The sequence below is a fragment of the Pongo pygmaeus genome, chromosome 9 (assembly GCF_028885625.2).
Source record: "Pongo pygmaeus isolate AG05252 chromosome 9, NHGRI_mPonPyg2-v2.0_pri, whole genome shotgun sequence".
Lineage (NCBI taxonomy): Eukaryota > Metazoa > Chordata > Mammalia > Primates > Hominidae > Pongo > Pongo pygmaeus.
The window spans coordinates 601,505-624,843 of NC_072382.2; the positions used below are offsets into that span (position 1 = coordinate 601,505).

A 23,339-nucleotide genomic window follows, 5' to 3' on the forward strand; every position below is an offset into this window, starting at 1 on the left:
CCCACCCTTCCTCTTGTTATCAGGCCTCAGACACACTAGGAGGATGGAGGCGAGTTCTCTCAGCTGCCCATCCCACTCAGGGGTGCCTGGCCATCAGTGTCTTGTCTGTACTCACTGATGTTCCCAGAGCCTCTACAGCTTGCCCGCCAGAGCAGGCACTGCTGGGAGGGTGCAAGCGCGGCTGCTGCTCGGAGGCCCGGTTCTTGGCCGGATCTTCGGGGGCCTGGGCCTGCCCCAAGGTTGTGGGGACGGGGTGTGGCCTGGCCCTGCTGGGGGCTGCTAGGCCAACGGGACCCTCCCCAAGCGCGCCGCACCCTGCAGGGTCTCCAGGCACCTGGCCTAGCCAGTGACTGACCCATTTGTTTGCTAAATATGCAGTTTTGTTTTTAATACATATTCATGAAATTTTCTAGAGCTGGCCTTGGACCAGAGAAAAATACTTTGGGAATTTTTCAAAAAAATCCCTTCAGTTCCACTTGGAATTAGGAAAACATGGCCAATGCACTTGAATCATTTTAGAAGCCAAATTCACCCCTGCCACACAGCTGACCCAGAGACCCAGAGACAGATCAAACCATGGTGTTGCAGGGGCACCTCCCCAGGAAGGGCTCACACCCGTCCTGCCCATGCGCTCTGGCTCTCCGGGCACCTCCCTGAGGAGGGGCTCATGCCCGTGCTGCCCGTGTGCTCTGGCTCTCCTGAGTTCTGGGTGGCCATGGAGGCTGTCTCCTTGGAATTCCCCAGGAGGGACGTAGGGCAAGGAGCTGCTCTGGTCCCAGCAGCCCTCCAGGCACCTGTGGGCGGTGGGCTCCGGGGAGCGCCCCGCACCACCTTCACTCCCCCTTTGCTCTGTTCTGCAGGCACCAGGGGCAACCTGACAGAGGCTGAGAGGCCGCTGGCCGCCAGCCTGGCCCTCACGGCCGGCACCGCCCTCCTCTCTGCCCACTTCCTGCTTTGGCAGACCCTGGTGTTGTGGGCGGACTGGGCCCTCAGCGCCACGCTCCTGGCCCTTCACGGCCTGGAGGCCGTCCTGCAGGTGGTTGCCATCGCGGCCTTCACCAGGTAGCTACGGACACCCAGGATGCCCCACACTGGGGCCCTCCTCCTGGGCCTGGCCAGTCCCCCAGCTGTCACCTCCCCATTCCTGGACAGGAAGGGCACTTTTCCTAGGGACTGGCCATAGGTGGTTTTGGATGGCTCCGTCTGTCCTGGCAGGAGTGGGAGCAGGAGTCAGGGCAGAACAAACTGCTGACGGCCCCGGTGTTGGGAACAGCTGCAGGGAGGGTAGGGACCACACAGAACTGCCTTCGAGGTGAGTCCCAGGAGCACACACTCAGCCCTGTCAGTGGGGTCTGGCTTCAGCAGCCAGGCCTCCACAGACCCCCATGGGCCCCCAGGGCCGAGAGGGAGGACAGAGCCCTTCGGAACAGAGGCCTCATCTCACTGCATCCCCCATCACCCCCTAGTTCCCCGATGGTCCTAATTTGTGTTCCGAGAGCCCAGTTTACTCCGTGGCCAGGCCCCACCTGTGTTTCCAAGTCGGGCTGGAGACACAGGATGGTGTAGGCCTTGTGCTCTGAGCGACCCCAGCTCTGCCTCACAGGCAGGCAGGCCTGGGTGCAAGAGTGCACTCTGGGTTCCTAAAGCAATAAATGCAAACAAGCCAGCAGCTCTGCTGCCTAGCAGTTTCCATCTCAGCCACACTCCTCCCTTCAGGAGCTTCGGAGGAGAGGTCAGGGCTAAGGCCGGGGACGGGACTGCAGGAGAGAGAGCAGCTGTGGGGCCCACATTCTGAGCCTCTGTCCACTCCAGTTTTATCAACTTTTGCCTTTTGCACTGAGTGCTAAACAAATTCTAGCTCTGTTATTTTTTTTTCCCATTCCCAGATTTACTATGTGTTCTCCTTAAAAAGTATCTAAGCTGTTATAGTAGCTTTCCCTTCACTTGGTTCTATTGTGTGTTTTTTATGTTTGGAATAATTACACCCAAATATCTAGATATTTTCTCTTCACCGCATTTTGTAAATAAAGAGGTGTGTATGCCTCTCTGAATTCTCCTAATTATGGCCACCTCCCCCACCCCATCTCCAGTTCTCCTGCCCTGCAAGAGAGCACACCCCACTTGCCAGCTGGTCAATTCCCGGCTGGCCTCGCCCTCGGGCCCTGGCTGCCGGTCGCCTTCTGCTCGGTGGACTCCTGAGGGCAGGAGGCTGCAGGACTGTCCTGGGCCTCCACTGGGGCTCCCTGAGCTGGGGTGGCTGTGGCTGTGGCACCTGGACAGCCTTTCCTGCCTGTCTTCGTGGAAGCGGTGGGAGCACCCAGTTGTCCTGGGCCAACTTCCTTTGACCTGTGTGTGGCCCCCAGAGGCCACGGTGAGCTGCAGGACAGCCCTGAGGACCCGCTTCACACACCAGCGCCTGAGTGCCTCGGGCCGCCTCCCTCACCAGCGCCTGCACTCGCAGAGGACCGGCTGGGCACAGCTGCCATCTGGAGGACCCAGCCCACGAACCGTGCAGACCAACGAAGGGCCTCCTCCCTGAAGCTGGAGACCTGTTGCCTTCATGGTTAGTGGATCCTGATACCTCCAGTCTCAGTGGGCGCACAAAGGCAGCGGTCACCTGTTCCACAGGGAACGCCGTGGCTCCAGGTGGCCCAGAGTGGATGGGGCCTGAGAGACCAGCCTGGACTGTCTCCTGAGGGCAGGCTCTGCGCTCACAATCGTGTTGACAGGCACCCGTTTAGGAGTGGGGAGGGACCCCACCCCCTGGCTGTCCTCTCCAGCGCCTATTTCCCACTTGGCCACTCCCAGCTCTGCCTCCAGGAAGGGTGAGGGCACGGGTGCACCGTGGGGTTGGCGTGTGTGACCCTGAGCTCTGGGTCAGGGCAAGCTCATGCATGGAGCAGGATCACGGCAGGTTCTTGGAGATCAAACTGCAAAGGCCGTAAACCAGGAAGCCAGGCCTTGCCCGGGCTCAGGGGCAGGCACTGGGCCCAAAGGAGGAGGGCCACTTCCTGCCACCCCTCCACCGAGCTCACCTATGGCGCCTCCCCAGGAAGTGCTCTGGCCAGCCCAGGGTAAACACGCTAGCCCTGCCCCTCTGGGACCACAGCCCGGGGACCCAGACTCTTGTCCATGCTCATTCTCACCCCTATCCAGGACCGGCAGCCAGAGCCTGGGGTCCCTGCATGGGCCTGGGGTGCCCTGTGCCCCTTCACCTCCTCCTTTTCCAGTTTACTGCTGTGGCAGCCGGTGCTCCCCACTGTGTCCACTGCACCCTGGCCCTGTTCTGAGCCGTCAGAGCAGCTGGGCAGAAGGGCCATCCTAGGAGCCAGGCAGATGGTGGTGGAGCCTGGGCCTGACCACGGGGCAGTGCAAGGAGAGAGGCATCCTGAGAGGGCCTGAGGTGTCCCCACCTCCCCCGACACCCCATCCCTCAGTGTCCAGGCTGGGCAGAAAGGGGGCCCTGGAGGAGCCCCTGCACTGTGAGCTCAGGGCTCCAGGCCTGGGGTGGGCATAGTTGGGTCCTGCCTGACACCCACCGACTCACTGAAGCCTCTGCCCCAGCTTCCCTGGGCCTGGGGTGGGCCCGCTGAGGGAAGGAACTCTGCCCCACGCCTGGGGCACCTGAGGGGCGCACCTGGCCCGGCCGAGGCTCTGACCTCCCCAGAGCTGGAGTCCTCCCCAGCATGGCGCCAGCGCTGCCCCCGAAGTCCCATTGGCAGCGTCCCCCCGTCCCCGGGCCTGCTGGGGCGCAGCTAGGCCCTGCCCAAGGAAGAGCTCGAGGCCTCGCTCTGCTCATCCCGCGGAGGCGGCCCTGCGCCCCGCCTGTCCCCAGCGCCCCAGCTCTAGGGGTGAGGCCCGCGGAGGGGCACCCCAGGCGGGTGTTAGGCAGGACGGAGAGGGCTGGGGCTGGAGCCGGAGCCCAGGCGGGGCCGGGGGCGGGGCGGAGCTGGGTCCGAGGCCGGCGGGGGCGCCTCAATCCCACGCCCTCCTCCTCCCCCGCGCGCCTGCCCGCTCTCCGGTGACTCCGCAACCTGTCGCTCAGGTTCCTCCTCTCCCGGCCCCGCCCCGGCCCGGCCCCGCCGAGCGTCCCACCCGCCCGCGGGAGAACTGGCGCCGCGGCCGAGGCGCGAACAGACGGACGCACGGGCGAGCGCCGAGGGGACAGGCCGAGCGCGGGGCGCCAGAGGCAGGTGAGCGCTGCGGACACGGGGGAGCGCGCCCGCCCGGGCCTCAGTTTACCCGGTGGCGATGGGACGCGGCGTTTCTGGTTCAGGACACCGGGCCAAACGCGGCGTCGCAGGGCGCGGGGCACTTGGAGGGCGGCCGGGCCCGGGGCGCGGGTCAAGGGGCTGGGGGCCTGGCCAAGTCCCCACCTCTCCTGGACGGGTCCTGCTGCAGCCCGGCCTGCCCCCGTCGGTCCTGGGCGGCGGCCGGCGAGCAAGGATATTTTTAAGCCAGCGATGGGTGACTCACCTGCCCCGTCCTGCCCACTCCCAGCTCTGGGGCTTGGTGGGGGCAATCCCTGCGTCGAGAGAGCGCTGGTGGTAGGGAGGCCTCTCCCGGTTCTGTGGGCAGCAGGACCCTGCCGAGGGCTTGACCGTGGAGGTAGCACTGCACACCCACTCCCTGTGGGCCGGAGCCAGGAGGCACTTCCTGGGTGTCGGAGCCCAGAAGGAAACCAGTGGCCGGGAAGCACCAGCTGGGTCAGTCTCCAGGTCAGGGTTGGCGGTGAGAGTTTCAGGGAGGGGAGGCTGGGACAGGGGCTGCAGAGGCCCTGCCAGGCGAGGCAGGAGGGTGGGCTGGCAGGAGTCTGTGGGCATGCGAACTTCAGCCATCCTAGATTCCTGGTCCCTGGGTCCAGCTGCCTGGTGTTGCCCCTTGCTGTGGGGTGTCCCTGGTGGCAGGGGAGGGGGAGGCAGGGCCGGGCATGCCTGGACCTCTGCCCCCACCCACCCCGTGCCCAGTCCCGGGTCGGCTGTGCTGGGAGGCAGGCCCAGCTGGCAGCAGCCCCTCCCCTCGCGGCCCCTCCTCGGTCCCAGCCTCTCCTGGGCCTGCTTAGCACCCAGGCCTTGTTGGCACAGCACTCCCACCGGGCCTTTTCCGCCTGCCTCGGTCTCGTTTCCCACCCTCAGCTTCCCCAGCTTATCCCTTCCTCCCTCAAGCCATAGCTTCCAAACCAGGACAGGGCCAGGGCCTGAGGGGCATCCCCATTCCAGGGCCCCACCCAGCGCCCATGAGGGCAGCCTGGAACCCCTGTGACTCAGCTGACTCCTCCCCGAGGTCACTCAGCATGCTGAGCTGGAATTTGAACTTGGAGCCTGTCCCTCTACCCTCCTGCTCTGCTGGGACCTCCTCCCCTCCACAGCCCGACTGACTGGGCACCCTGCTCTGCCTCACTTCACACCGGGAAAATGACGACAGTACAAAGTGCAGCCTGGGTCTCCAGGGCTTCATCCCCACCCGCCGTGGGCCAAAGAAGCCTCCCCCGGGGGGCAGGGCTCCCACAGGTCAGGAGGCAGCCCCATACCCAGGTGCTTCAGACCCAGACACTATACCTGGACCCACCCCACTGCTGCTCGGCCCTGCCTGGGCCTGAGGTCCCCCATACCCTACAGGCAACCGAAGGCCAGGAATCTGGCCTTCCCCGGGGGATCTCGTGTCACAGCCCTCCACGTTTGCGTGCCCGCAGGCCTGAGTCTGCAAGGGTGCGTTGGTGTCTCGCCCAGGTGTGTGCCTGGACACACGTGCCTGGCGCCCTTGGTGGAGCCCGCCAGGAATCCCATTAAGCAAACATTCAGGCTCGCCACTGAGCCCGTGAGCATTCCAGACATTCTCCATGGATAGATGGATGGAGGAAGTGGCCATGCCCCCTTGGTGCGGCCAGCCCCTCGTGTCAGAGGCAGTGCCCCCGGGCCTCCCAGACCCTCCCACTAGGCCAGACCTGGTCAAACCAGAAAGTCCCGGGTGCTCCGGGCCACTCCCTTGACCCTCCATACCAACAGCAGTGGTTGGTGACCCCCACCCTGGCAGACCCAAACTCTGAAGCCACAGGGGACGGCCCTGCAGCCCTGGCAGGAGGCGGATGGTGTGGACCTGTGGGGAGCTGACCACAGAGCCACAGAACAGCCAGGTCCCCACAGGGCATAGTCCCCTTGGGACAAGTCAGCCTGGTTCAGGGCCATCAGGCTTTGTCCATGCCCCCGGGAAGGCCCTAGGGTCCAGCCCAAATCAGGCCCACCTGTCTGCCCTGGCAGCTGGGCCTTAGTTTCCCCAAAATGCTCGGGGGAGAGGTCAGCGCTAGGAGCCCAGAGACAGGCTCTGAGGATTCTGCCCCTGGGGAGGCCAGAGGCGCCTGCCCCATAGCCACCCTACCTCATTGGAGGGGCAGTGATACTGTGTGTTGGGGCCACTGGACTGGCTCCCAGTCTCAGCCCCCACCACACCCGCCCCCCAGTCCCTCCCCTGGGCTTGGCTGCTGCCAAGGGTTCTGCGCTGGCTGCCTGGCCACATCCCTGCCCTCGGGGTGAGGAAACGCCGCACCCCGGGGACCCCAGGGTTTCCTGCCCGCACAGCCTCTTCCCTACCAGGTCTCCCAGGCCCAGGAAAGAGCCAAGGGCCGACCTCTTTGGTGGGGCCTGGACAGAGGTGGCATGTGTGGGTGGCAAGTCCACATGTGGGTGCAGGAGCCCCTTGGGGTGCAGGCCTGGGGTGGGGCAGGAGTGGCGATTAGAGCCGGGCTCCCTCTAGACTTCAGGACCTACCCCCCAGCTCCAGCCTCACCTCTCCTGCGGTCCTGCAGCTCCCACCCGCCCTCCCCCAACCCCCACTGCACCCCCCCATGCCCCACCACACCCCCCTCCCCCCACACCTCCGCCGCATCCCCCTCCCCTTACCCATCCCACCCACCTCCCCCCAGCACCAGGGCCTTAAACTCGATGCTGCCTGGCTTGGAAGGCGCCTTCTCCCCCCAGGCCCTTGTCAGAGCCTCCCAGTCAGCCTCTGGGGGTCCCTGTGGAGCACCTAGGGTCTGGCGCATGACGAGGCTGATCGACTGCCAACTGGGACGTGGGGCCAACTGGGATGTCGGGCAGGGGCTGTGCCCCCCAAGGGACCCCCGCCCAGGCCAGGCCAGTCAGGGCTCTGGCCCAGGGAAGGAGGGGAGGAACCAGCCAGGCCGGAGGAAGTGTCAGCGCAGCTCCTCTGTCCACCCAGGTGTGGGACAGGCACTGGCCTCAGACCCGGGCCACACTGAGGTCTGCCCTTCTCCCACTGGCCGCCACCCAGGACACCATGAGCCAGTCCGGGACCATGAGCTGCTGCCCGGGTGCCACCAAGTGAGCCCCCCTACCCAACCCGAATACCCCACCCTCATCGTCCAAACAGTCCTCGGGGAGGGGTGCGGTTTGGCCCTGCCCTGACAGCCCCTCCCCTGCAGCGGCAGCCTGGGCCGGTCCGACGGTGTGGCCAAGATGAGCCCCAAGGACCTGTTTGGTGAGTGAGGTTTGAGAACGGGCTGGACGTCACAGGGGAGAAATGAGCACTGCATCCAGGCGGGGGACAGCCGCTCCTGCCCCACAGCTGTGCCTGGCCTGGCCCAGGGGATCCCTGAGTGCCCAGGGAGGCCTCTGGACCCTAATCAACCTTCCGAAAGCTCCTGGCCACTGGATCGCCTCCCCCACACCCGTAAGGGGAGAGGCCTTTACTAATAATTCAGGGAGCATCAATATTGATTCCGCTGCACTCTTCGCTGCAACCTGATCACAGGGGGGTTCAGGCAGGATGAGCCGCCAGGTGTCTGCTCCAGGAGGGGGGCCTGGCTAGCCCCCACTTCCCCCAACTCTGCCCTTCCCCAGAGATGACCCTGCTCTCTCCCTAGCTAGATGCACCCTTCACTTATGTCTTTGGACAAGGTGCCTAGTCTGGAAAGCGAGAAGACCTGGGAGGGCAGGGAGAGTGAAGCTGGCAGCTCTCAGAGTGGGAAGAAGCTGGGCTGGGACCACCTTCCTGTCCCCTCACCCTCTGGGACAGAACCCCCCCCACCCCGGCACAGGCTCCCGGTCCCCACTCTGAGCAAGCCCGTCGCCTTCTCCGAGCTGCGTCCTTCTCCAAGGGGGCTTCCCTGGAGGGAGGGAGGGGGCTTCCTGCAGGTCCTGATTTCACACCCACATCCTTCCTGGTGGCCAAGAGGTCCACAGAGCAGCCTCCCTCCGCTTGACTTCACCTTCCCTTGTGGGTCCAGTCCCAACTGGACGGGAGGCTGTGGGTCCCGCCCGTCGGGGAAGTGACTGGTGTCTCCCGGTTCAGAGCAGAGGAAGAAGTATTCCAACTCCAACGTCATCATGCACGAGACCTCGCAGTACCACGTCCAGGTAAGGCCCCGCCCCCCAGGTAAGGCCCCGCCCCCCAGGTAGGCCCCGCCCCCAGGGAGCACCCTCAGGACATGGCTGTCCTCATGCTCTCGTCTCCACAAAAAATAAAATAATTAGACGGGCATGGTGGTGCCCGCCTGTAGGCCCAGATACTGGGGAGGCTGAGGCGAGGGGGTCACTTGAGCCCGGGAGGCGGAGGCTGTAGTGAGCCAAAATCGCGCCACTGCACTCCAGCCTGGGAAGCTGGGTGACAAGGCTAGACCCTGTCTCAAAACGAAAGAAGAAAGGAAGGAAGGAGGGAAGGAAGGAAGAAGGGAGGGAGGGAAGGAAGGAAGGAAGGAAGGAAAGAAAGAAAGAAAGAAAAGAGCTCCAGGGAGAGTGGTCAGGCTGTAGTGAGCCAAGATCGCGCCACTGCACTCCAGCCTGGGTACCTGGGTGACAGAGCTAGACCCTGTCTCAAAACGAAAGAGAAAGAAAGAAAGAGAGAGAGAAAGAGGGAGGGAGGAAGGAAGGAAGGAAGGAAAAGAGCTCCAGGGAGAGTGGTCAGCCCGGGTTCTGACCCCCGCAGGGGCCGGGGGAGGCCAGAGCCAGAACTGCCCACACTGTTCCAGGCTCAGCCACGGGGTGGGGGAAAGCGCGCCTCTGGTTCCAGTCCTGGGAACTCGCGGCCTGGGGGGTGAGGCAGCCCAGGGTGTGCTGGGAAAACACTGGCTGCTGCACAGCCCTGGATGGGAAGAGCCCCTGGAGGAAATGATCATCCTGGCCCCAAAACAAGGAACTGGATCGGGAGGGAGCAGGCAGAACAAAGACGCCCTTGATGGAGACTTCACGGAGGCCCAGGCTGCTTCTCAGGGCTCAGACGGGGCTGCTGCGCGCGCTGGACCAGCCGCCAGCCCTGAGGGCTTTTCTTTTCTCCTAGGTCAGTTTCATTGACACGGAGAACTCAGGAAATTTTTTGGGGGGGTTTTTGTGTGCGTGTGTGTGTGTGTGTGCGTGTGTGTGTCTTTCTTCCTTTCTTTCTCTGTGTCTCTCTCTTTTCTTTTCTTTCATTTTGAGATAGGGTCTAGCTCTGTCACCCAGGTGCCCAGGCTGGAGTGCAGTGGCGCAATCTTGGCTCACTACAGCCTCCGCCTCCTGGACTCAAGTGACCCCCTCGCCTCAGCGTCCCCAGTAGCTGGGCCTACAGGCGGGCACCACCATGCCCGTCTAATTATTTTATTTTTTTGTGGAGATGGAAGTCTTCCTATGTTGCCCAGGCTGGTCTCAAACTCCTAGGCTCAAGCAGTCCTCCCACCTCCTAGCCAGGCCTGGTAGTGTGAGCTTGTAGTCCAGCTACTTGGGAGGCTCAGGCAGGAGGATTGCTTGAGCCCAGGAGTTCAAGCTAGGATCCCACCACGGCCCTCCAGCAGACTGGGCAACAAAGTCTTAGGCCAGGCGCGGTGGCTCACGCCTGTAATCCCAGCACTTTGGGAGGCTGAGGTGGGTGGATCATCTGAGGTTAGGAGTTCGAGACCAGCCTGGCCAACATGGCAAAACCCCTTCTCTACTGAAAATACAAAATTAGCCAGGCATCGTGGTGCATACCTGTAATCCCAGCTACTCGGGAGGCTGAGGCAGGAGAATCACTGGAACCCGGGAGGAGGAGGTTGCAGTGAGCCGAGATAGCACCACTGCACTCCAGCGTGGGCGACAGAGCAAGACTCCATCTCAAAAAAGAGAAAAAAAAAAGAAGGAACCAGGCGCGGTGGTTCATACCTGTAATCCCAGCACTTTGGGAGGCCGAGACGGGTGGATCACCTGATGTCAGGAGTTCGAGACCAGCCTGACCAACATGGTGAAACCCCATCTCTACTAAAAATACAAAATTTAGTTGGACGTGGTGGTGGGAGCCTGTAGTCCCAGCTACTTGGGAAGCTGAGACAGGAGAATCACTAGAACCTGGGAGGTGGAGGTTGCAGTGAGCCGAGATCGCACCACTGCACTCCAGCCTGGGGGACAGGGCGAGACTCCGTCTCAAAAAGAAAAAAAAAAAAAAAAAGGCCCCTGCACCTGGGTACAAGCTGGGCTCCTGGTTGTGGTCCAAGCCTGGGTATGAGCTGGGGTCCTGGTTGTGGTCCAAGCCTGGGTACGAGCTGGGGTCCTGGTTGTGGTCCAAGCCTACAGGACTAGGAAAAGGAGGGAGCCTGGAGCTGGGTCCTCCTGCAGGGCCAGGCCTTTCTGCCACAAACAGCCCTGGCTGGGGGCCCACAGTGCCCCCTGGTTCCCCCTTGCTGTCCTCCACACCTGCAGAGATGAGACAGGTCACTATTCTTTGAGCCTCAGTTTCCTCGTCTGTACAATGGGTCCAAAGAGCCATCAGGAGTCCCTGAGCTCTTGAATCGGGCTGTTTTGGGTGACCAGGGCCCTCCCAGCAGCCTGGGCAGCTAGACCCTGCATACAGCCAGGCTGGTGACTTCGGCCAACTCAGTGTCCAGGGGAAGGAACGGAGCGGTGGCCGAGTTCACTTTAGTCCCCTCTTCCTGGGCAGCTCCACCACCTTTCTCAGGGACTCTGCCCTCTTGGGAAGGAGCCTGGAGCCTCTCAGCCTGGCTCCTGGACTATGGCCCCAGCTGGCCTGGCCCAGCCCCCAGCCAGCAGGAGTCTTTCCCCTCATCTGCCCAGAGGCCAACAGAGTGAGGAGTGGAGGGTGTGTGGGGCTTTCCTGCCTCTCCCGGGTGAGGACACTGGGGACCAGAGAGAGGGTGAGAATCTGGTGGGAAGTCTCTCCAGCCAGGTGGGGGCCGGATCAGATTGGCCCTGACAGTGGGTGGGGGGCACCTGAGCCCGGGTCCATGGTTTGCTTTTTTCTAAATTATCACACAGTAAAAGCCATGTGTATGTGGGGGTGTGGCTCTGTTACCACCACAGTCAGACTCATCAGCCCCATCACTCCAAACCTGTGAATCCCCGACCTTGGTGGCCACCCCCAACCTCTGGCAACACCTGCCTGCCTTCATCACCACAGTTTCTGTTTGTGTGTTTGAGACGGAGTCTCGCTCTGTCACCCAGGCTGGAGCGCAATGGCGCGATCTCAGCTCACTGCAACCTCCGCCTCCCAGGTTCAAACCATTCTACTGCCTCAGCCTCCTGAGTAGCTGGGACTACAGGCGCCCGCCACCACGCCTGGCTAAATTTTTTTTTCTTTGAGACAGTCACACCTTATCACCTAGGCTGGAGTGCAGTGGCGTGATCTCGGTTCACCGCAACCTCCGCCTCAAGGGTTCAAGTGATTCTCCTGCCTCAGCCTCCCCAGTACCTGGGATTACAGGCATGCACCACCACACCCAGCTAATTGTTTATATCTTTAGCAGAGATGGGGTTTCACCATGTTGGCCAGGCTGGTCTTGAACTCCTGACCTGAAGTGATCCACCCACCTCAGCCTCCCAAAGTGGTGGGATTACAGGCGTGAGCCACCGCGCCTGGCCTAATTTTTGTTGTAGAGATGGGGTTTCACCATGTTGGCCAGGCTGGTCCCCAACGCCTGACCTCAGGTGATCCACCTGTTTTCACCATGTTAGCCAGGCTGGTCCCCAATGCCTGACCTCAGGTGATCCACCTGCCTCCCAAAGTGCTGGGATGACGGACTGAGTCACTGCGTCCGGCCTCCATCACTGTGGTTTGATAAGTGGAAATTAATTTTTATGATGTCCATTCGTATGTGTTTTTCTTTTATGGTTTAGGGTTTTTGGTATCCTAAGAAGTCATCCCTTGACCAAATTTCTGGAGATTTCTTCCGTGTTTTCTTTTATTTTTTGTAAACTAGGAATTCACTGTCTTCCTAATGTTCACAGTGTTCCTAATGTTCCTGTGTTTTCTTCTTTTTTTTTTTTTTTTGAGGTGGAGTTTTGCTGTGTCGCCCAGGCTGGGGTGCAGTGGCACGATCTTGGTTCACTGCAGCCTCCACCTCTTGGGTTCAAGCAATTCTCCTGCCTCAGCCTCCTGAGTACTGGGATTACAGGAACCCATCACCACGCCCGGCTCATTTTTTGTATTTTCAGCAGAGACGGGGTTTCACCATATTGGCAAGGCTGGTCTCGAACTCCTGATCTCAGGTGATCCACCAGCCTTAGCCTCCCAAAGTGCTGGGATTACAGGCGTGAGCTGCCGCGCCCGGCCAGTTCCTGTGTTTTCTTTTGGATGCTTCGCAGTGTAGGCTTTTGCATTTAGGGCCAGGATCCATTTTATTTTATTTTATTTTGTTTTGTTTTGTTTTATTTTATTATTTTATTTTATTTATTTTATTTTATTTTAATTTTATATTTTATTTTATTTTATTTTTATATTTTATATTTTATTTTATTTTTTAAATTTTATTTTATTTTATTTTATTATTTTATTTTTTATTTTATTATTTTCTTTATTTTATTTTATTTTATTTTATTATTTTATTATTTTTTGAGACAGAGTCTCAATGTACTGGACCACACTGATTGACAGTTTTGAATGTTGAACCAGCCTAATCCTCATTTATTCCAAATGTGTGATCCTTTTTCCTGTGTTGAGGGACTGATGTGGTAATATTGTTGTTAGGGATGTTTTGCGTTGAAGTCCATTAGAGGTACTGGTCTGTAATTTTCTGATAATGCCTACGGCAGGTTGTATGGCAGGGTTATGTTGGTTTTATAAAATGGGTGGGGAAGTATTCCCTCCTCTTCTGTTTTCAGAAGGAGTTTGTGGGCCGGGCGCGGTGGCTCATGCCTGTAATCCCAGCACTTTGGGAGGCCGAGGCGGGCAGATCACGAGGTCAGGAGATCGAGACCATCCTGGCTAACACGGTGAAACCTCATCTGTACTAAAAATACAAAAAATTAGCCGGGTGGGGTGGCGGGCGCATGTAGTCCCAGCTCCTCAGGGGGCTGAGGCAGGAGAATGGCATGAACCCGGGAGGCGGAGCTTGCAGTGAGCCGAGATGGTGCCACTGCACTCCAGCCTGGGTGACAGAGCGAGACTCTGTCTCAAAAAAAAAAAAAAAAAAAAAAAAACACACAAAAATTAGCCAGGCATGGTGGTGCACGCCTGTAACCTCAGCTACTTGGGAGGCTGAGGCAGGAGAATCGCTTGAACCCAGGAGGCAGAGGTTGCAGTGAGCTGAGATTGCACCAGTGCACTCCAGCCTGGGCGACACAGCGAGACTCCATCTCAGAAAAAAAAAAAAAAAGATAAATAATCTAAGGTTTCACCTTAAGCAGGTAGAAAAGGTGAATTAACGCCAGGCGCGGTGGCTCATGCCTGTAATCCCAGAACTTTGGGAGGCTGAGGCAGGCAGATCGTGAGGTCATGAGATCGAGACCATCCTGGCTATCACGGTGAAACCCCGTCTCTACTAAAAATACAAAAAATTAGCCAGGCGTGGTGGCGGACATCTGTAGTCCCAGCTACTCGGGAGGCTGAGGCAGGAGAATAGTGTGAACCCGGGAGGCGGAGCTTGCAGTGAGCGGAGATTGAGCCACTGCACTCCAGCCTGGGTGACAGAGCGAGACTCCATCTCAAAAAAAAAAAAAAAGAGTTTCTGAAAGCTTGTTATTGTTTCTTCCTTAGATATTTGTTAGGATTTGCCAGTGCTGCCCTCAGAGCGCAGGATTTTCTTTGTGGGAAGGTTTTGGTTATTAATTCCCTCTCCTGCCTGTAGGATCTGTAGTGATACCCTCTCCTTTGTTCTGGTTTTTGAGAATTTGTGTTTTCTCTAGTATTTTTCTTGATCAGCCTTGCTAGGGATTTACCAATTTTATTAACCTTCTCATAACTAACTTTGGGCTCTGTTGATTTGTCTCTGTCAATAGTCTGTGTAAAGTGCGTTGACCTCCTCTTAATTTTCTACCTTCCACTTACTGTGGGTTTTATTTGATTCACTTTTTCTTTTTCTTTTTCTTTTGTTTTTTTTTTTTTTGAGATGGAGTCTTGCTCTGTCGCCCAGGCTGGAGTGCAGTGGCACAATCTTGATTCACTGCAAGCTCCGCCTCCTGGGTTCATGCCATTCTCCTGCCTCAGCCTCCCGAGTAGCTGGGACTACAGATGCCCGCCACCACGCCTGGCTAATTTTTTGTATTTTTAGTAGAGACGGGGTTTCACCGTGATAGCCAGGATGGTCTCGATCTCATGACCTCACCATCTGCCTGCCTCAGCCTCCCAAAGTTCTGGGATTACAGGCATGAGCCACCGCGCCTGGCGTTAATTCACTTTTTCTACCTGCTTAAGGTGAAACCTTAGATTATTTATCTTTTTTTTTTTTTTTTTTTTTTTTTCTGAGATGGAGTCTCGCTGTGTCGCCCAGGCTGGAGTGCACTGGTGCAATCTCAGCTCACTGCAACCTCTGCCTCCTGGGTTCAAGCGATTCTCCTGCCTCAGCCTCCCAAGTAGCTGAGGTTACAGGTGTGCACCACCATGCCTGGCTAATTTTTGTGTGTGTTTTTTTTTTTTTTTTTTTTTGAGACAGAGTCTCGCTCTGTCACCCAGGCTGGAGTGCAGTGGCACCATCTCGGCTCACTGCAAGCTCCGCCTCCCGGGTTCATGCCATTCTCCTGCCTCAGCCTCCTGAGGAGCTGGGACTACATGCGCCCGCCACCCCACCCGGCTAATTTTTTGTATTTTTAGTAGAGACGGGGTTTCACTGTGTTAGCCAGGATGGTCTCGATCTCCTGACCTTGTGATCTGCCTGCCTCAGCCTCCCAAAGTGCTGGGATAATTTTTGTATTTTCAGTACAGACAAGAGTTTTGCCATGTTGGCCCAGCTGGTCTCAAACTCCTGATCTCAAGTGATCCGCCCTCCTTGGCCTCCCAAAGTGCTGGGATTACAGGCATGAGCCACCGTGCCCGGCCAGATTATTGATCTTAAGTCTTTCTTCTTTTCTAAGATATTCATGGAAAGCTCTACATTCCCCTCGCAGCACTAGTTTAGTTGTATTCCACAAATTGTGATATGTATGTTCAGAATGCTTTCAGTTTTCTTGTGACTTCATCTTTGATGCATGGGTTATTTAGAAATATGTTGCTTTATTTCTAAACATTTGGGATTTTCTGGTTTTCTTTTTAGTATGGGTTTCTGCTTTAATTTTGTTATGATCAGAAAACGTATTCTGTACTGTTGCAGTCACTCGAGATTTACTGAGACTTGTTCTGTGGCCCAGCAGCCTGGTTTTTCTTGTTTGGTTGTATTGTGTGTTTCAGGTTTTACTCTGCCTCTCGCAGAGATGAACGGCCTCATAGTCCCTTGCATGTTTCTGCACACTTATTTTATTTTTTTATTTTTTTTGAGACAGAGTCTCGCTGTGTTGCCCAGGCTGGAATGCAATGGCACGATCTCGGCTCACTGCAATCTCTACCTTCCGGGTTCAAGCGATTCTCTTAATTCAGCCTCCTGAGTAGCTGGGGTTACAGGCGCCCACCACCACGCCGGGCTAATTTTTGTATTTTTAGTAGAGACGGGGTTTCACCGTGTTGGTCAGGCTGGTCTCGAACTCCTGACCTTGTGATCCACCCGCCTTGGCCTCCCAAAGTGCTGGGATTACAGGCATGAGCCACCGTGCCTGGCCCTGTGCCCACTGTAACCTGTTGGACCTGCCCACTTCTTTAACCTGTTGATGGACATGTAGGCTGGGTCCAGTCTTTATTATTACAGATAGTTCTGCAATGAGCAACCTGGTACCAATGCCACATTTTGCACGTGTGCAGATTACCTGTAGTAGAATTGGGAGAGGATGGTTTGTGCAGCTTTAGAGGTGCCACTGGCCTCTCCCCAGAGAGGCTGGGCAGGTGCTGGATGAGGGCACCCTTTCTCCACATCCTAACCCATAAGTATAACTCACAATGACTATTAGTATTGGGCAATAGAATAGGTAAAAAAAATACAATTCCTGGCTGAGCAAGGTGGCTCATGCCTATAATCCCAGCACTTTGGGAGGCACAGGCAGGAGGATCGCTTCAGCCCAGGAGTCCAAGACCAGCCTGGGCAACAAAGCAAGCCCTTGTCTCTAGAAAAAATAAATAGGCCGGGCGCAGTGGCTCACGTCTGTAATCCCAGCACTTTGGGAGGCCGAGGCGGGCGCATCACGAGGTCAGGAGATCAAGACCATCCTGGCTAATATGGTGAAACCTTGTCTCTACTAAAAACACAAAAAATTAGCTGGGCGTGGTGGCAGGCGCCCATAGTCCCAGCTACTCAGGAGGCTGAGGCAGGAGAATGGCATGAACCCGGGAGGCGGAGATTGCAGGGAGCCGAGATCACGTCACTGCACTCCAGCCTGGGCAGCAGAGTGAGACTCCGTTTCAAAAAAAAGAAAAAAAAAAAGTTAACCAAAAACCAAACAGAGGCTGGGCATGGTGGCTCACGCCTGTAATCCCAGCACTTTGGGAGGCTGAGGTGGGCAGATAACCTGAAGTCAGTAGTTTGAGACCATTCTGGCCAACATGGAGAAACCTTGTCTCTACTGAAAATACAAAAATTGGTCGGGCGTGGTGGTGGGTGCCTATAATCCCAGCTACTAGGGAAGCTGAAGCAGGAGTATCACTTGAACCCGGGAGGCGGAGCTTGCAGTGAGTCAAGATCACGCCACCGCATTCCAGCCTGGGTGACAGAGCGAGACTGTCTCAAAAACAAAACAAAAACAAAAAAACCGCCAAAGCAACAAAACACTAAAATAAAAGAGGCTCAGAGTTTCAAATTGTAATTCTTTTATTCAGTGGGTTTGCATACAATTTTTTCTTTGAGTTTTTGAATAATTTTTTAATTTTTTTTTTTTTAGTTTGAGACAGGGTCTCTCTCTGTTGCCCAGGCTAAGTGCAGTGGCACGAACATGGTTCACTGCAGCTTTGATCTCCTGGGCACAAGCATTCCTCCCACTTCAGCCTCCCAAGTAGCTGGGATGACAGGCGTGTACCACCACACCTGGCTAATTTTTTAATTTTTTTTTTTTTTTTTTTTTTTTTGAGATGGAGTCTCACTCTGTCGCCCAGGCTGGAGTGCAGTGGCACAATCTCGGCTCACTGCAAGCTCCGCCTCCCGGTTTCACACCATTCTCCTGCCTCAGCCTCCCGAGTAGCTGGGACTACGGGCGCCTGCCACCACGCCCAGCTAATTTTTTGTATTTTTAGTAGAGACGGGGTTTCACCATATTAGCCAGGATGGTCTCGATCTCCTGACCTCGTGATCTGCCTGCCTCCGCATCCCAAAGTGCTGGGATTACAGGCGTCAGCCACAGCGCCCAATCTTTTTTTTTTTTTGAGACAGATTCTTGCTCTGTTGCCCAGCCTGGAGTGTAGTGATGCAATCTTGGCTCACTGTAACTTCTGCCTCCCGGGTTCAAGTGATTCTCCCACCTCAGCCTCCCGAGTAGCTGGGATTACGGGCGCCCGCCACAATGCCTGGCTAATTTTTTGTATTTTTAGTAGAGACAGGGTTTCACCATGTTGGCTAGGCTGGTCTCGAACTCCTGACCTCAGGTGATCCACCCGTCTCGGCCTCCCGCAGTGCTGGGATGACAGATGTGAGCCACCGCGCCCGGCCACACAAACTTTTATGTTTTGCGTTTTGTGGTTGCCTTTGTCCTGTAGTTCAAGTTAGTGTTTATCCAGCTGTGCCAGCATTGTGCACTGAACGGCCAACCCTTCATGGGAGGGTTTTACTTAGCGAACAGGGCAGCTTGGCTGGAGGAGGGGGTCTGAGCCAGGCCTGGAAAGAGGAGAGGTGGAGGGCACAGGGCAGGGGCCAGGCTGGCCGCAGATCCTCAGGGATGGACGCATCCTGCACACACTTGTCGAGGGTCCTCTGTGCACCAGGCTTTGCCCTGGACCTGGGGACACAGCTTAGCAAGTGGCAACCGGAACAGTGCCTTGGAGTAGTGAGCACGCTGGACGCACAGCACGCCACGTGCAGCGCGACGTTGGGTCTGATTCAGGGAATTAGGACAGGTCGGGATGGGGTGATGGCTGGCATTGTAGCCAGCTGGTCACAGAGGGGACGTCTGAGAAGGAAGAGAGCTGGGGAGGCTGGCGCAGCCAGTGCAGTGGGCAGGTGCTGAGCCTGCACCAGGAGGTGGGGGGGTGAGGACAGTGGCGCGGGGCCGGGCAGCAGTTGGAATTCTTTTGAGGATATTTTCAGGGCACAAGCGTGGCCCCTAGAGATGCCTGCCAAGGCAGAATAGAGACTCCCCCCACCAAAGGCGGGGCCGGTCCCCATTCTAGCCCCCTACCCAGGGTTGGCTGTGGTTCCTCAGCCCCTCAGGCTGTTCCCCCTGGGGGCTGGGCTTTCGACACAAGGAGGGCTCTGCCCTGCAGTGACCGTCCGCCCACCCCCAGCACCTGGCCACATTCATCATGGACAAGAGCGAAGCCATTACGTCTGTGGACGACGCCATCCGGAAGCTGGTGCAGCTGAGCTCCAAGGAGAAGATCTGGACCCAGGAGATGCTGCTGCAGGTGAACGACCAGTCGCTGCGGCTGCTGGACATCGAGTCTCAGGTGGGGCCCAGTGCCGCGGGGGACAGGGAGCACAGTGGGTAGAGGCGGTGGCAGCCACCGGCTGCAGCCCAGATGTGCGGCCGGTCCTCTCTGCAGGGCCGGCCATGCCCCATCATTCTGGTGCCTGGAACACGATGGGACAAGGGTGGGCAGAGAGGGCCGCATAGAGCTGAGAGTCCAGGGAAGTTTGGAAGCCGGGGTCAGCCTTGCTGTACAGCTGCGGGGTGTGTCCTGGGTCTAGTCCTCATCTTTGGGAGCCCATTCCCCAGCGGCGCCAGAGGGGCCTGTGCTCCAGGCGTCTCCACAGCTCCGGCCACTCCCTGCCAGTGCCCCGCGGGTGCCCATAGCTCCGGCCACTCCCTGCCAGAGTGCCCAGACCCCGGGTGCGAGTCGTGTCCGCGCTATGTGCCCCGCAGGAGGAGCTGGAAAACTTCCCACTGCCCACTGTGCAGCGCAGCCAGACGGTCCTGAACCAGCTGCGCTACCCATCTGTGCTGCTGCTCGTGTGCCAGGACTCGGAGCAGAGCAAGCCGGATGTCCACTTCTTCCACTGCGATGAGGTGGAGGTGAGGAGGCTCCGGGCGGGGCAGGGTGGGGCTCCGCAGCGCTGCGCCCCGCCCTCCTGGCCGCCTGACGCCCGCTTTCCCAGGCAGAGCTGGTGCACGAGGACATCGAGAGCGCGTTGGCCGACTGCCGGCTGGGCAAGAAGATGCGGCCGCAGACCCTGAAGTAGGGCAGCGGGCGGAGCGGGGTCACAGGTGGCGGGGAGGGGAAGAGCCGGGCAGGGAGGGAGGGTCAGGTGTGTTCCCGGCGGGGCTGAGCAGGACCCCCTCGCCCTCCAGGGGACACCAGGAGAAGATTCGGCAGCGGCAGTCCATCCTGCCCCCTCCCCAGGGCCCGGCGCCCATCCCCTTCCAGCACCGCGGCGGGGATTCCCCGCAGGCCAAGAATCGCGTGGGCCCGCAGGTGCCACTCAGCGAGCCAGGTAGGCCGAGGGGCTGGAGGGGGCTCCACAGAGCTCGTTGTGCGGGGGCTCGGTGAGCAGCCGCCGTGTCCCCCATCAGGTTTCCGCCGTCGGGAGTCGCAGGAGGAGGAGCCGCGGGCCTTGCTGGCTCAGAAGATAGAGAAGGAGACGGTGGGTGCCCGGGCCTGGCAGGTGGCCCCTCTCTTCCCCGCCCTCAGCAGTGGACACTGGTCCTTGCTGTCCCTCCGGCCAGTCCCCAGCCTGTGGCTGCCCCTCCGACGGTGTGGGGCCCAGCTCCTCCCATCACCTGTGGGGCTGTCCCTGCGGCAGGGCGGGGCGGTGGGGAGTATCTGAGTCTGACCCCTGACCCCCTCTGACCCCAGCAAATCCTCAACTGCGCCCTGGACGACATCGAGTGGTTTGTGGCCCGGCTGCAGAAGGCGGCTGAGGCTTTCAAGCAGCTGAACCAGCGGAAGAAGGGGAAGAAGAAGGGCAAGAAGGCGCCAGCAGGTGCAGGGGACGGGGATGGGGACGGGGCCAGGGACATCCATGGGGGCTACTCATGGAGGTGGGGGAAGGTCCAGCCCACACAGATGGGCTGCATGGGACAGAAGACGCAGGGGCTGGGGAGACCAGGGCCAGCCCGGCTCACACGGTGCCTCCCATGCCAGAGGGCGTCCTCACACTGCGGGCACGGCCCCCCTCTGAGGGCGAGTTCATTGACTGCTTCCAGAAAATCAAGCTGGCGATTAACTTGCTGGTGAGTCTGGTGGCCCCAGCCCCGCCCCACCATCTGTGATGAGGGGAGGGTGGAGGCCCCGCCCCGGCCCCTGCTCACTTGTTCCCACCCCCAGGCAAAGCTGCAGAAGCACATCCAGAACCCCAGCGCCGCGGAGCTCGTGCACTTCCTCTTCGGGCCTCTGGACCTGGTGCCTGGGGCCGGGCGGCAGGGGCGCGCAGGGTGGGGGCCCAGAGGCCTCTGGAGCATCGCCCCGGGGTCAGGGTTGGGGCAGCAAGTGCCCGCCTTGGGCAGCCCGGTTCACGCTGTGTGGCCACTCTCCCTGGGGTCCAAAGTCTCTTCCCGAGGGCCAGCCTGTGGAGCTACGGGGGTGCTGGGCCAGGGTCTGTGGGCCTCAGTCCCCTCTGAACCTCACTGTGCCCCAGATTGTCAACACCTGCGGTGGCCCAGACATCGCACGCTCCGTCTCCTGCCCACTGCTCTCCCGAGATGCCGTGGACTTCCTGCGCGGCCACCTGGTCCCTAAGGAGATGTCGCTGTGGGAGTCATTGGGAGAGAGCTGGATGCGGCCCCGGTAGGGCAGGGCGGAGCGGTGCCGGGGTTTCACAGGGGGCCAGCACTGCATGGGGGCCAGCAAGGGAGTTCTGGGTGGGCCAGTTCTGGAGAAGCAGGGCTGACTTCAGGACCCCTCACCCCAGCTCCGAGTGGCCGTGGGAGCCGCAGGTACCCCTGTACGTGCCCAAGTTCCACAGCGGCTGGGAGCCTCCCATGGATGTGCTGCAGGAAGCCCCCTGGGAAGTGGAGGGGCTGGCGTCTGCCCCCATCGAGGAGGTGAGAGCACCAGCAGCCCCCATCCCCACCCCAGCCCCAACACCACCCCTCACCAGAGCTCCCCTCCCCAAGCCAGACACCCACCCCTCCCCAGAGCTCCCCTCCCCGGCCCCGACACCCACCCCTCCCCAGAGCTCCCCTCCCCGGCCCCGACACCCACCCCTCCCCAGAGCTCCCCTCCCCGGCCCCGACACCCACCCCTCCCCAGAGCTCCCCTCCCCGGCCCCGACACCCACCCCTCCCCAGAGCTCCCCTCCCCGGCCCCGACACCCACCCCTCCCCAGAGCTCCCCTCCCCGGCCCCGACACCCACCCCTCCCCAGAGCTCCCCTCCCCAGCCCACCTCCACCCACCGCCCCTTTAGCCGCAGCTCAGCTGCCCCTAGCCCCTGCCAAGAGAGGCAGCCCATGCTGGCATCACCAGGCATCAGGCTCCATCACCCTCAGTGGTGCGTCAGTCACAGGACATTAGCCCAGCCCCTGTCTTATGCCCCCTCGTCCTGGGACCCAGCCTGCCCCTGCCCTCCTTACCCAGCCCCGCCCCATGTCTAACTCAGGCCGCCCACCTTCCCCACAGGTGAGTCCAGCGAGCCGACAGTCCATACGAAACTCCCAGAAGCACAGCCCCACTTCAGAGCCCACCCCCCCAGGGGATGCCCTACCACCAGTCAGCTCCCCACATACTCACAGGTAAGCCCCCCTCAAAGTGAGGGAGCATGAAAGTGAAATCCTTCAGAACCTACAGTCTCTAAAAACATATGAGTACGCTGCCATCAGGTGGTGGCAAGTGCATTGTTCAAGTGGTTTAAAATACTTTTCCAGATTTGAAGCGGTTTTCAATTGCATGCTATATAATTAAAGGAAACATTTCAAAACTCGTGCACAAATTCTCTACCCTAATATATCAGCTCTTTCTGTGCATCCACATGTATGTTTTAGAACCAAGGTTAGAAACTACTAAACCACTGAACTTGAGTGGTTTCACCAAACACTGTCATCCTGTTGGGGCTGTTGGGACTGATTCAGACCCAACCTCTGGTAGAGCCAAAAGAGGAGACTGGGGTTCTGGGCTACTGAAGCCTCTCCCCTCCCCCCACCCCCAGCCCCAACCGTTTCCAAAGAGGACAAAGAACAAGCCCATGGCACTAGGGGAGTCCCGTCTTTCCTTGCCTCCCCTCTTCCCTTCTGTGCTCATTCCTGGTCCAGGATCTGCATGGGAAGCCCCTGACCCTGCCACACCCCAGGATTCAATTTTGTGGGAAAGGGGGGCCAGAAATCCATCTTCTAAGCAAGCATGGCCTCCCCTTGCCCACAGTGTCAGCCTGGCTCCCGTAGTCCCTGGCCTAGGACCACACTTAAAAACATTTCCACCCTTTGACTTCAGCTCCTGGTCTGTCCACCCTGGCCCTGTCCTGACAGTTCATGGCCCCTTCATTTCCCTGAGCACCTGGACACGGGAGCTGCCCTGATGACCAGGGCCACACTGACCAGGACGGACCGCCTGGCCAGGTGACAGCCACAGGCCTGCTACATGCCAAAGCCAGGACCCCTCAGCCAGGGCCAGCCCCCACGCACTTTTGAGGTGCAGGTCCCACCCCACAGAGAGGAGCTTGAGACCCTTCCTCCACTGGACAATTTGGGCTGTGTTCAGTCCTCAGAGGGGCCATGGCTCTGAAGACATGCTGGCCCTCATTGGCCAGCTGGGGGGAGCTGTGACCCTGGCGTTTCCCAGGAACGCCCCTGGCTCTGGTTCCCCTGGGGTGCCAGACTGGAGACCCCTGAGGTGGCCTGGGATGGGCCAGCCTTGCTGTACCACAGGCCCCTGCGCCACGCCCACCTCCTGCCTGCCCCGCCTCCATGCAGGGCCCCAAAGCTCTGGGGCTGTCACAGTTTCCATTCCCGGCTGACGCTGCCTGCAGCCTCTCTCCACGGTGACCTCGAGA

At 59.0% G+C, this 23,339-nt stretch overlaps 2 protein-coding genes across 12 annotated transcripts in view; one reads left to right on the forward strand and one right to left on the reverse strand.

Moving 5' to 3' along the window:
• DEAF1 (DEAF1 transcription factor) overlaps nucleotides 1–4,985 on the reverse strand; it is a 64,389-nt gene extending 59,404 nt beyond the window's left edge. The window contains exon 1 of the mRNA XM_063670647.1: nucleotides 4,477–4,985. The gene's annotated coding sequence lies outside the window, so the exon portion shown is untranslated. The remainder of the gene's footprint in view (nucleotides 1–4,476) is intronic.
• Nucleotides 1–23,339, forward strand: part of EPS8L2 (EPS8 signaling adaptor L2) — a 33,066-nt gene that overhangs the window by 6,578 nt on the left and 3,149 nt on the right. For 4 of the 11 annotated variants that reach the window (XM_054437698.2, XM_054437697.2, XM_063670643.1 and 1 more), the window contains 17 exons: nucleotides 861–1,062; nucleotides 2,462–2,563; nucleotides 4,046–4,193; nucleotides 7,216–7,337; nucleotides 7,439–7,494; nucleotides 8,308–8,372; nucleotides 18,703–18,864; nucleotides 19,281–19,430; nucleotides 19,514–19,593; nucleotides 19,707–19,849; nucleotides 19,929–19,999; nucleotides 20,212–20,338; nucleotides 20,500–20,588; nucleotides 20,683–20,757; nucleotides 20,993–21,141; nucleotides 21,266–21,398; nucleotides 21,974–22,086. In XM_054437698.2, coding sequence (XP_054293673.1) covers nucleotides 861–1,062; nucleotides 2,462–2,563; nucleotides 4,046–4,193; nucleotides 7,216–7,337; nucleotides 7,439–7,494; nucleotides 8,308–8,372; nucleotides 18,703–18,864; nucleotides 19,281–19,430; nucleotides 19,514–19,593; nucleotides 19,707–19,849; nucleotides 19,929–19,999; nucleotides 20,212–20,338; nucleotides 20,500–20,588; nucleotides 20,683–20,757; nucleotides 20,993–21,141; nucleotides 21,266–21,398; nucleotides 21,974–22,086 — 1,987 coding nt within the window. Of the gene's footprint in view, nucleotides 1–860; nucleotides 1,063–2,363; nucleotides 2,569–4,045; nucleotides 4,194–4,578; nucleotides 4,719–5,219; nucleotides 5,511–7,215; nucleotides 7,338–7,438; nucleotides 7,495–8,307; nucleotides 8,373–18,702; nucleotides 18,865–19,280; nucleotides 19,431–19,513; nucleotides 19,594–19,706; nucleotides 19,850–19,928; nucleotides 20,000–20,211; nucleotides 20,339–20,499; nucleotides 20,589–20,682; nucleotides 20,758–20,992; nucleotides 21,142–21,265; nucleotides 21,399–21,973; nucleotides 22,087–23,339 lie in introns of those variants that run through there. The other 7 variants (XM_054437701.2, XM_054437703.2, XM_054437702.2 and 4 more) reach the window with 7 other exon arrangements.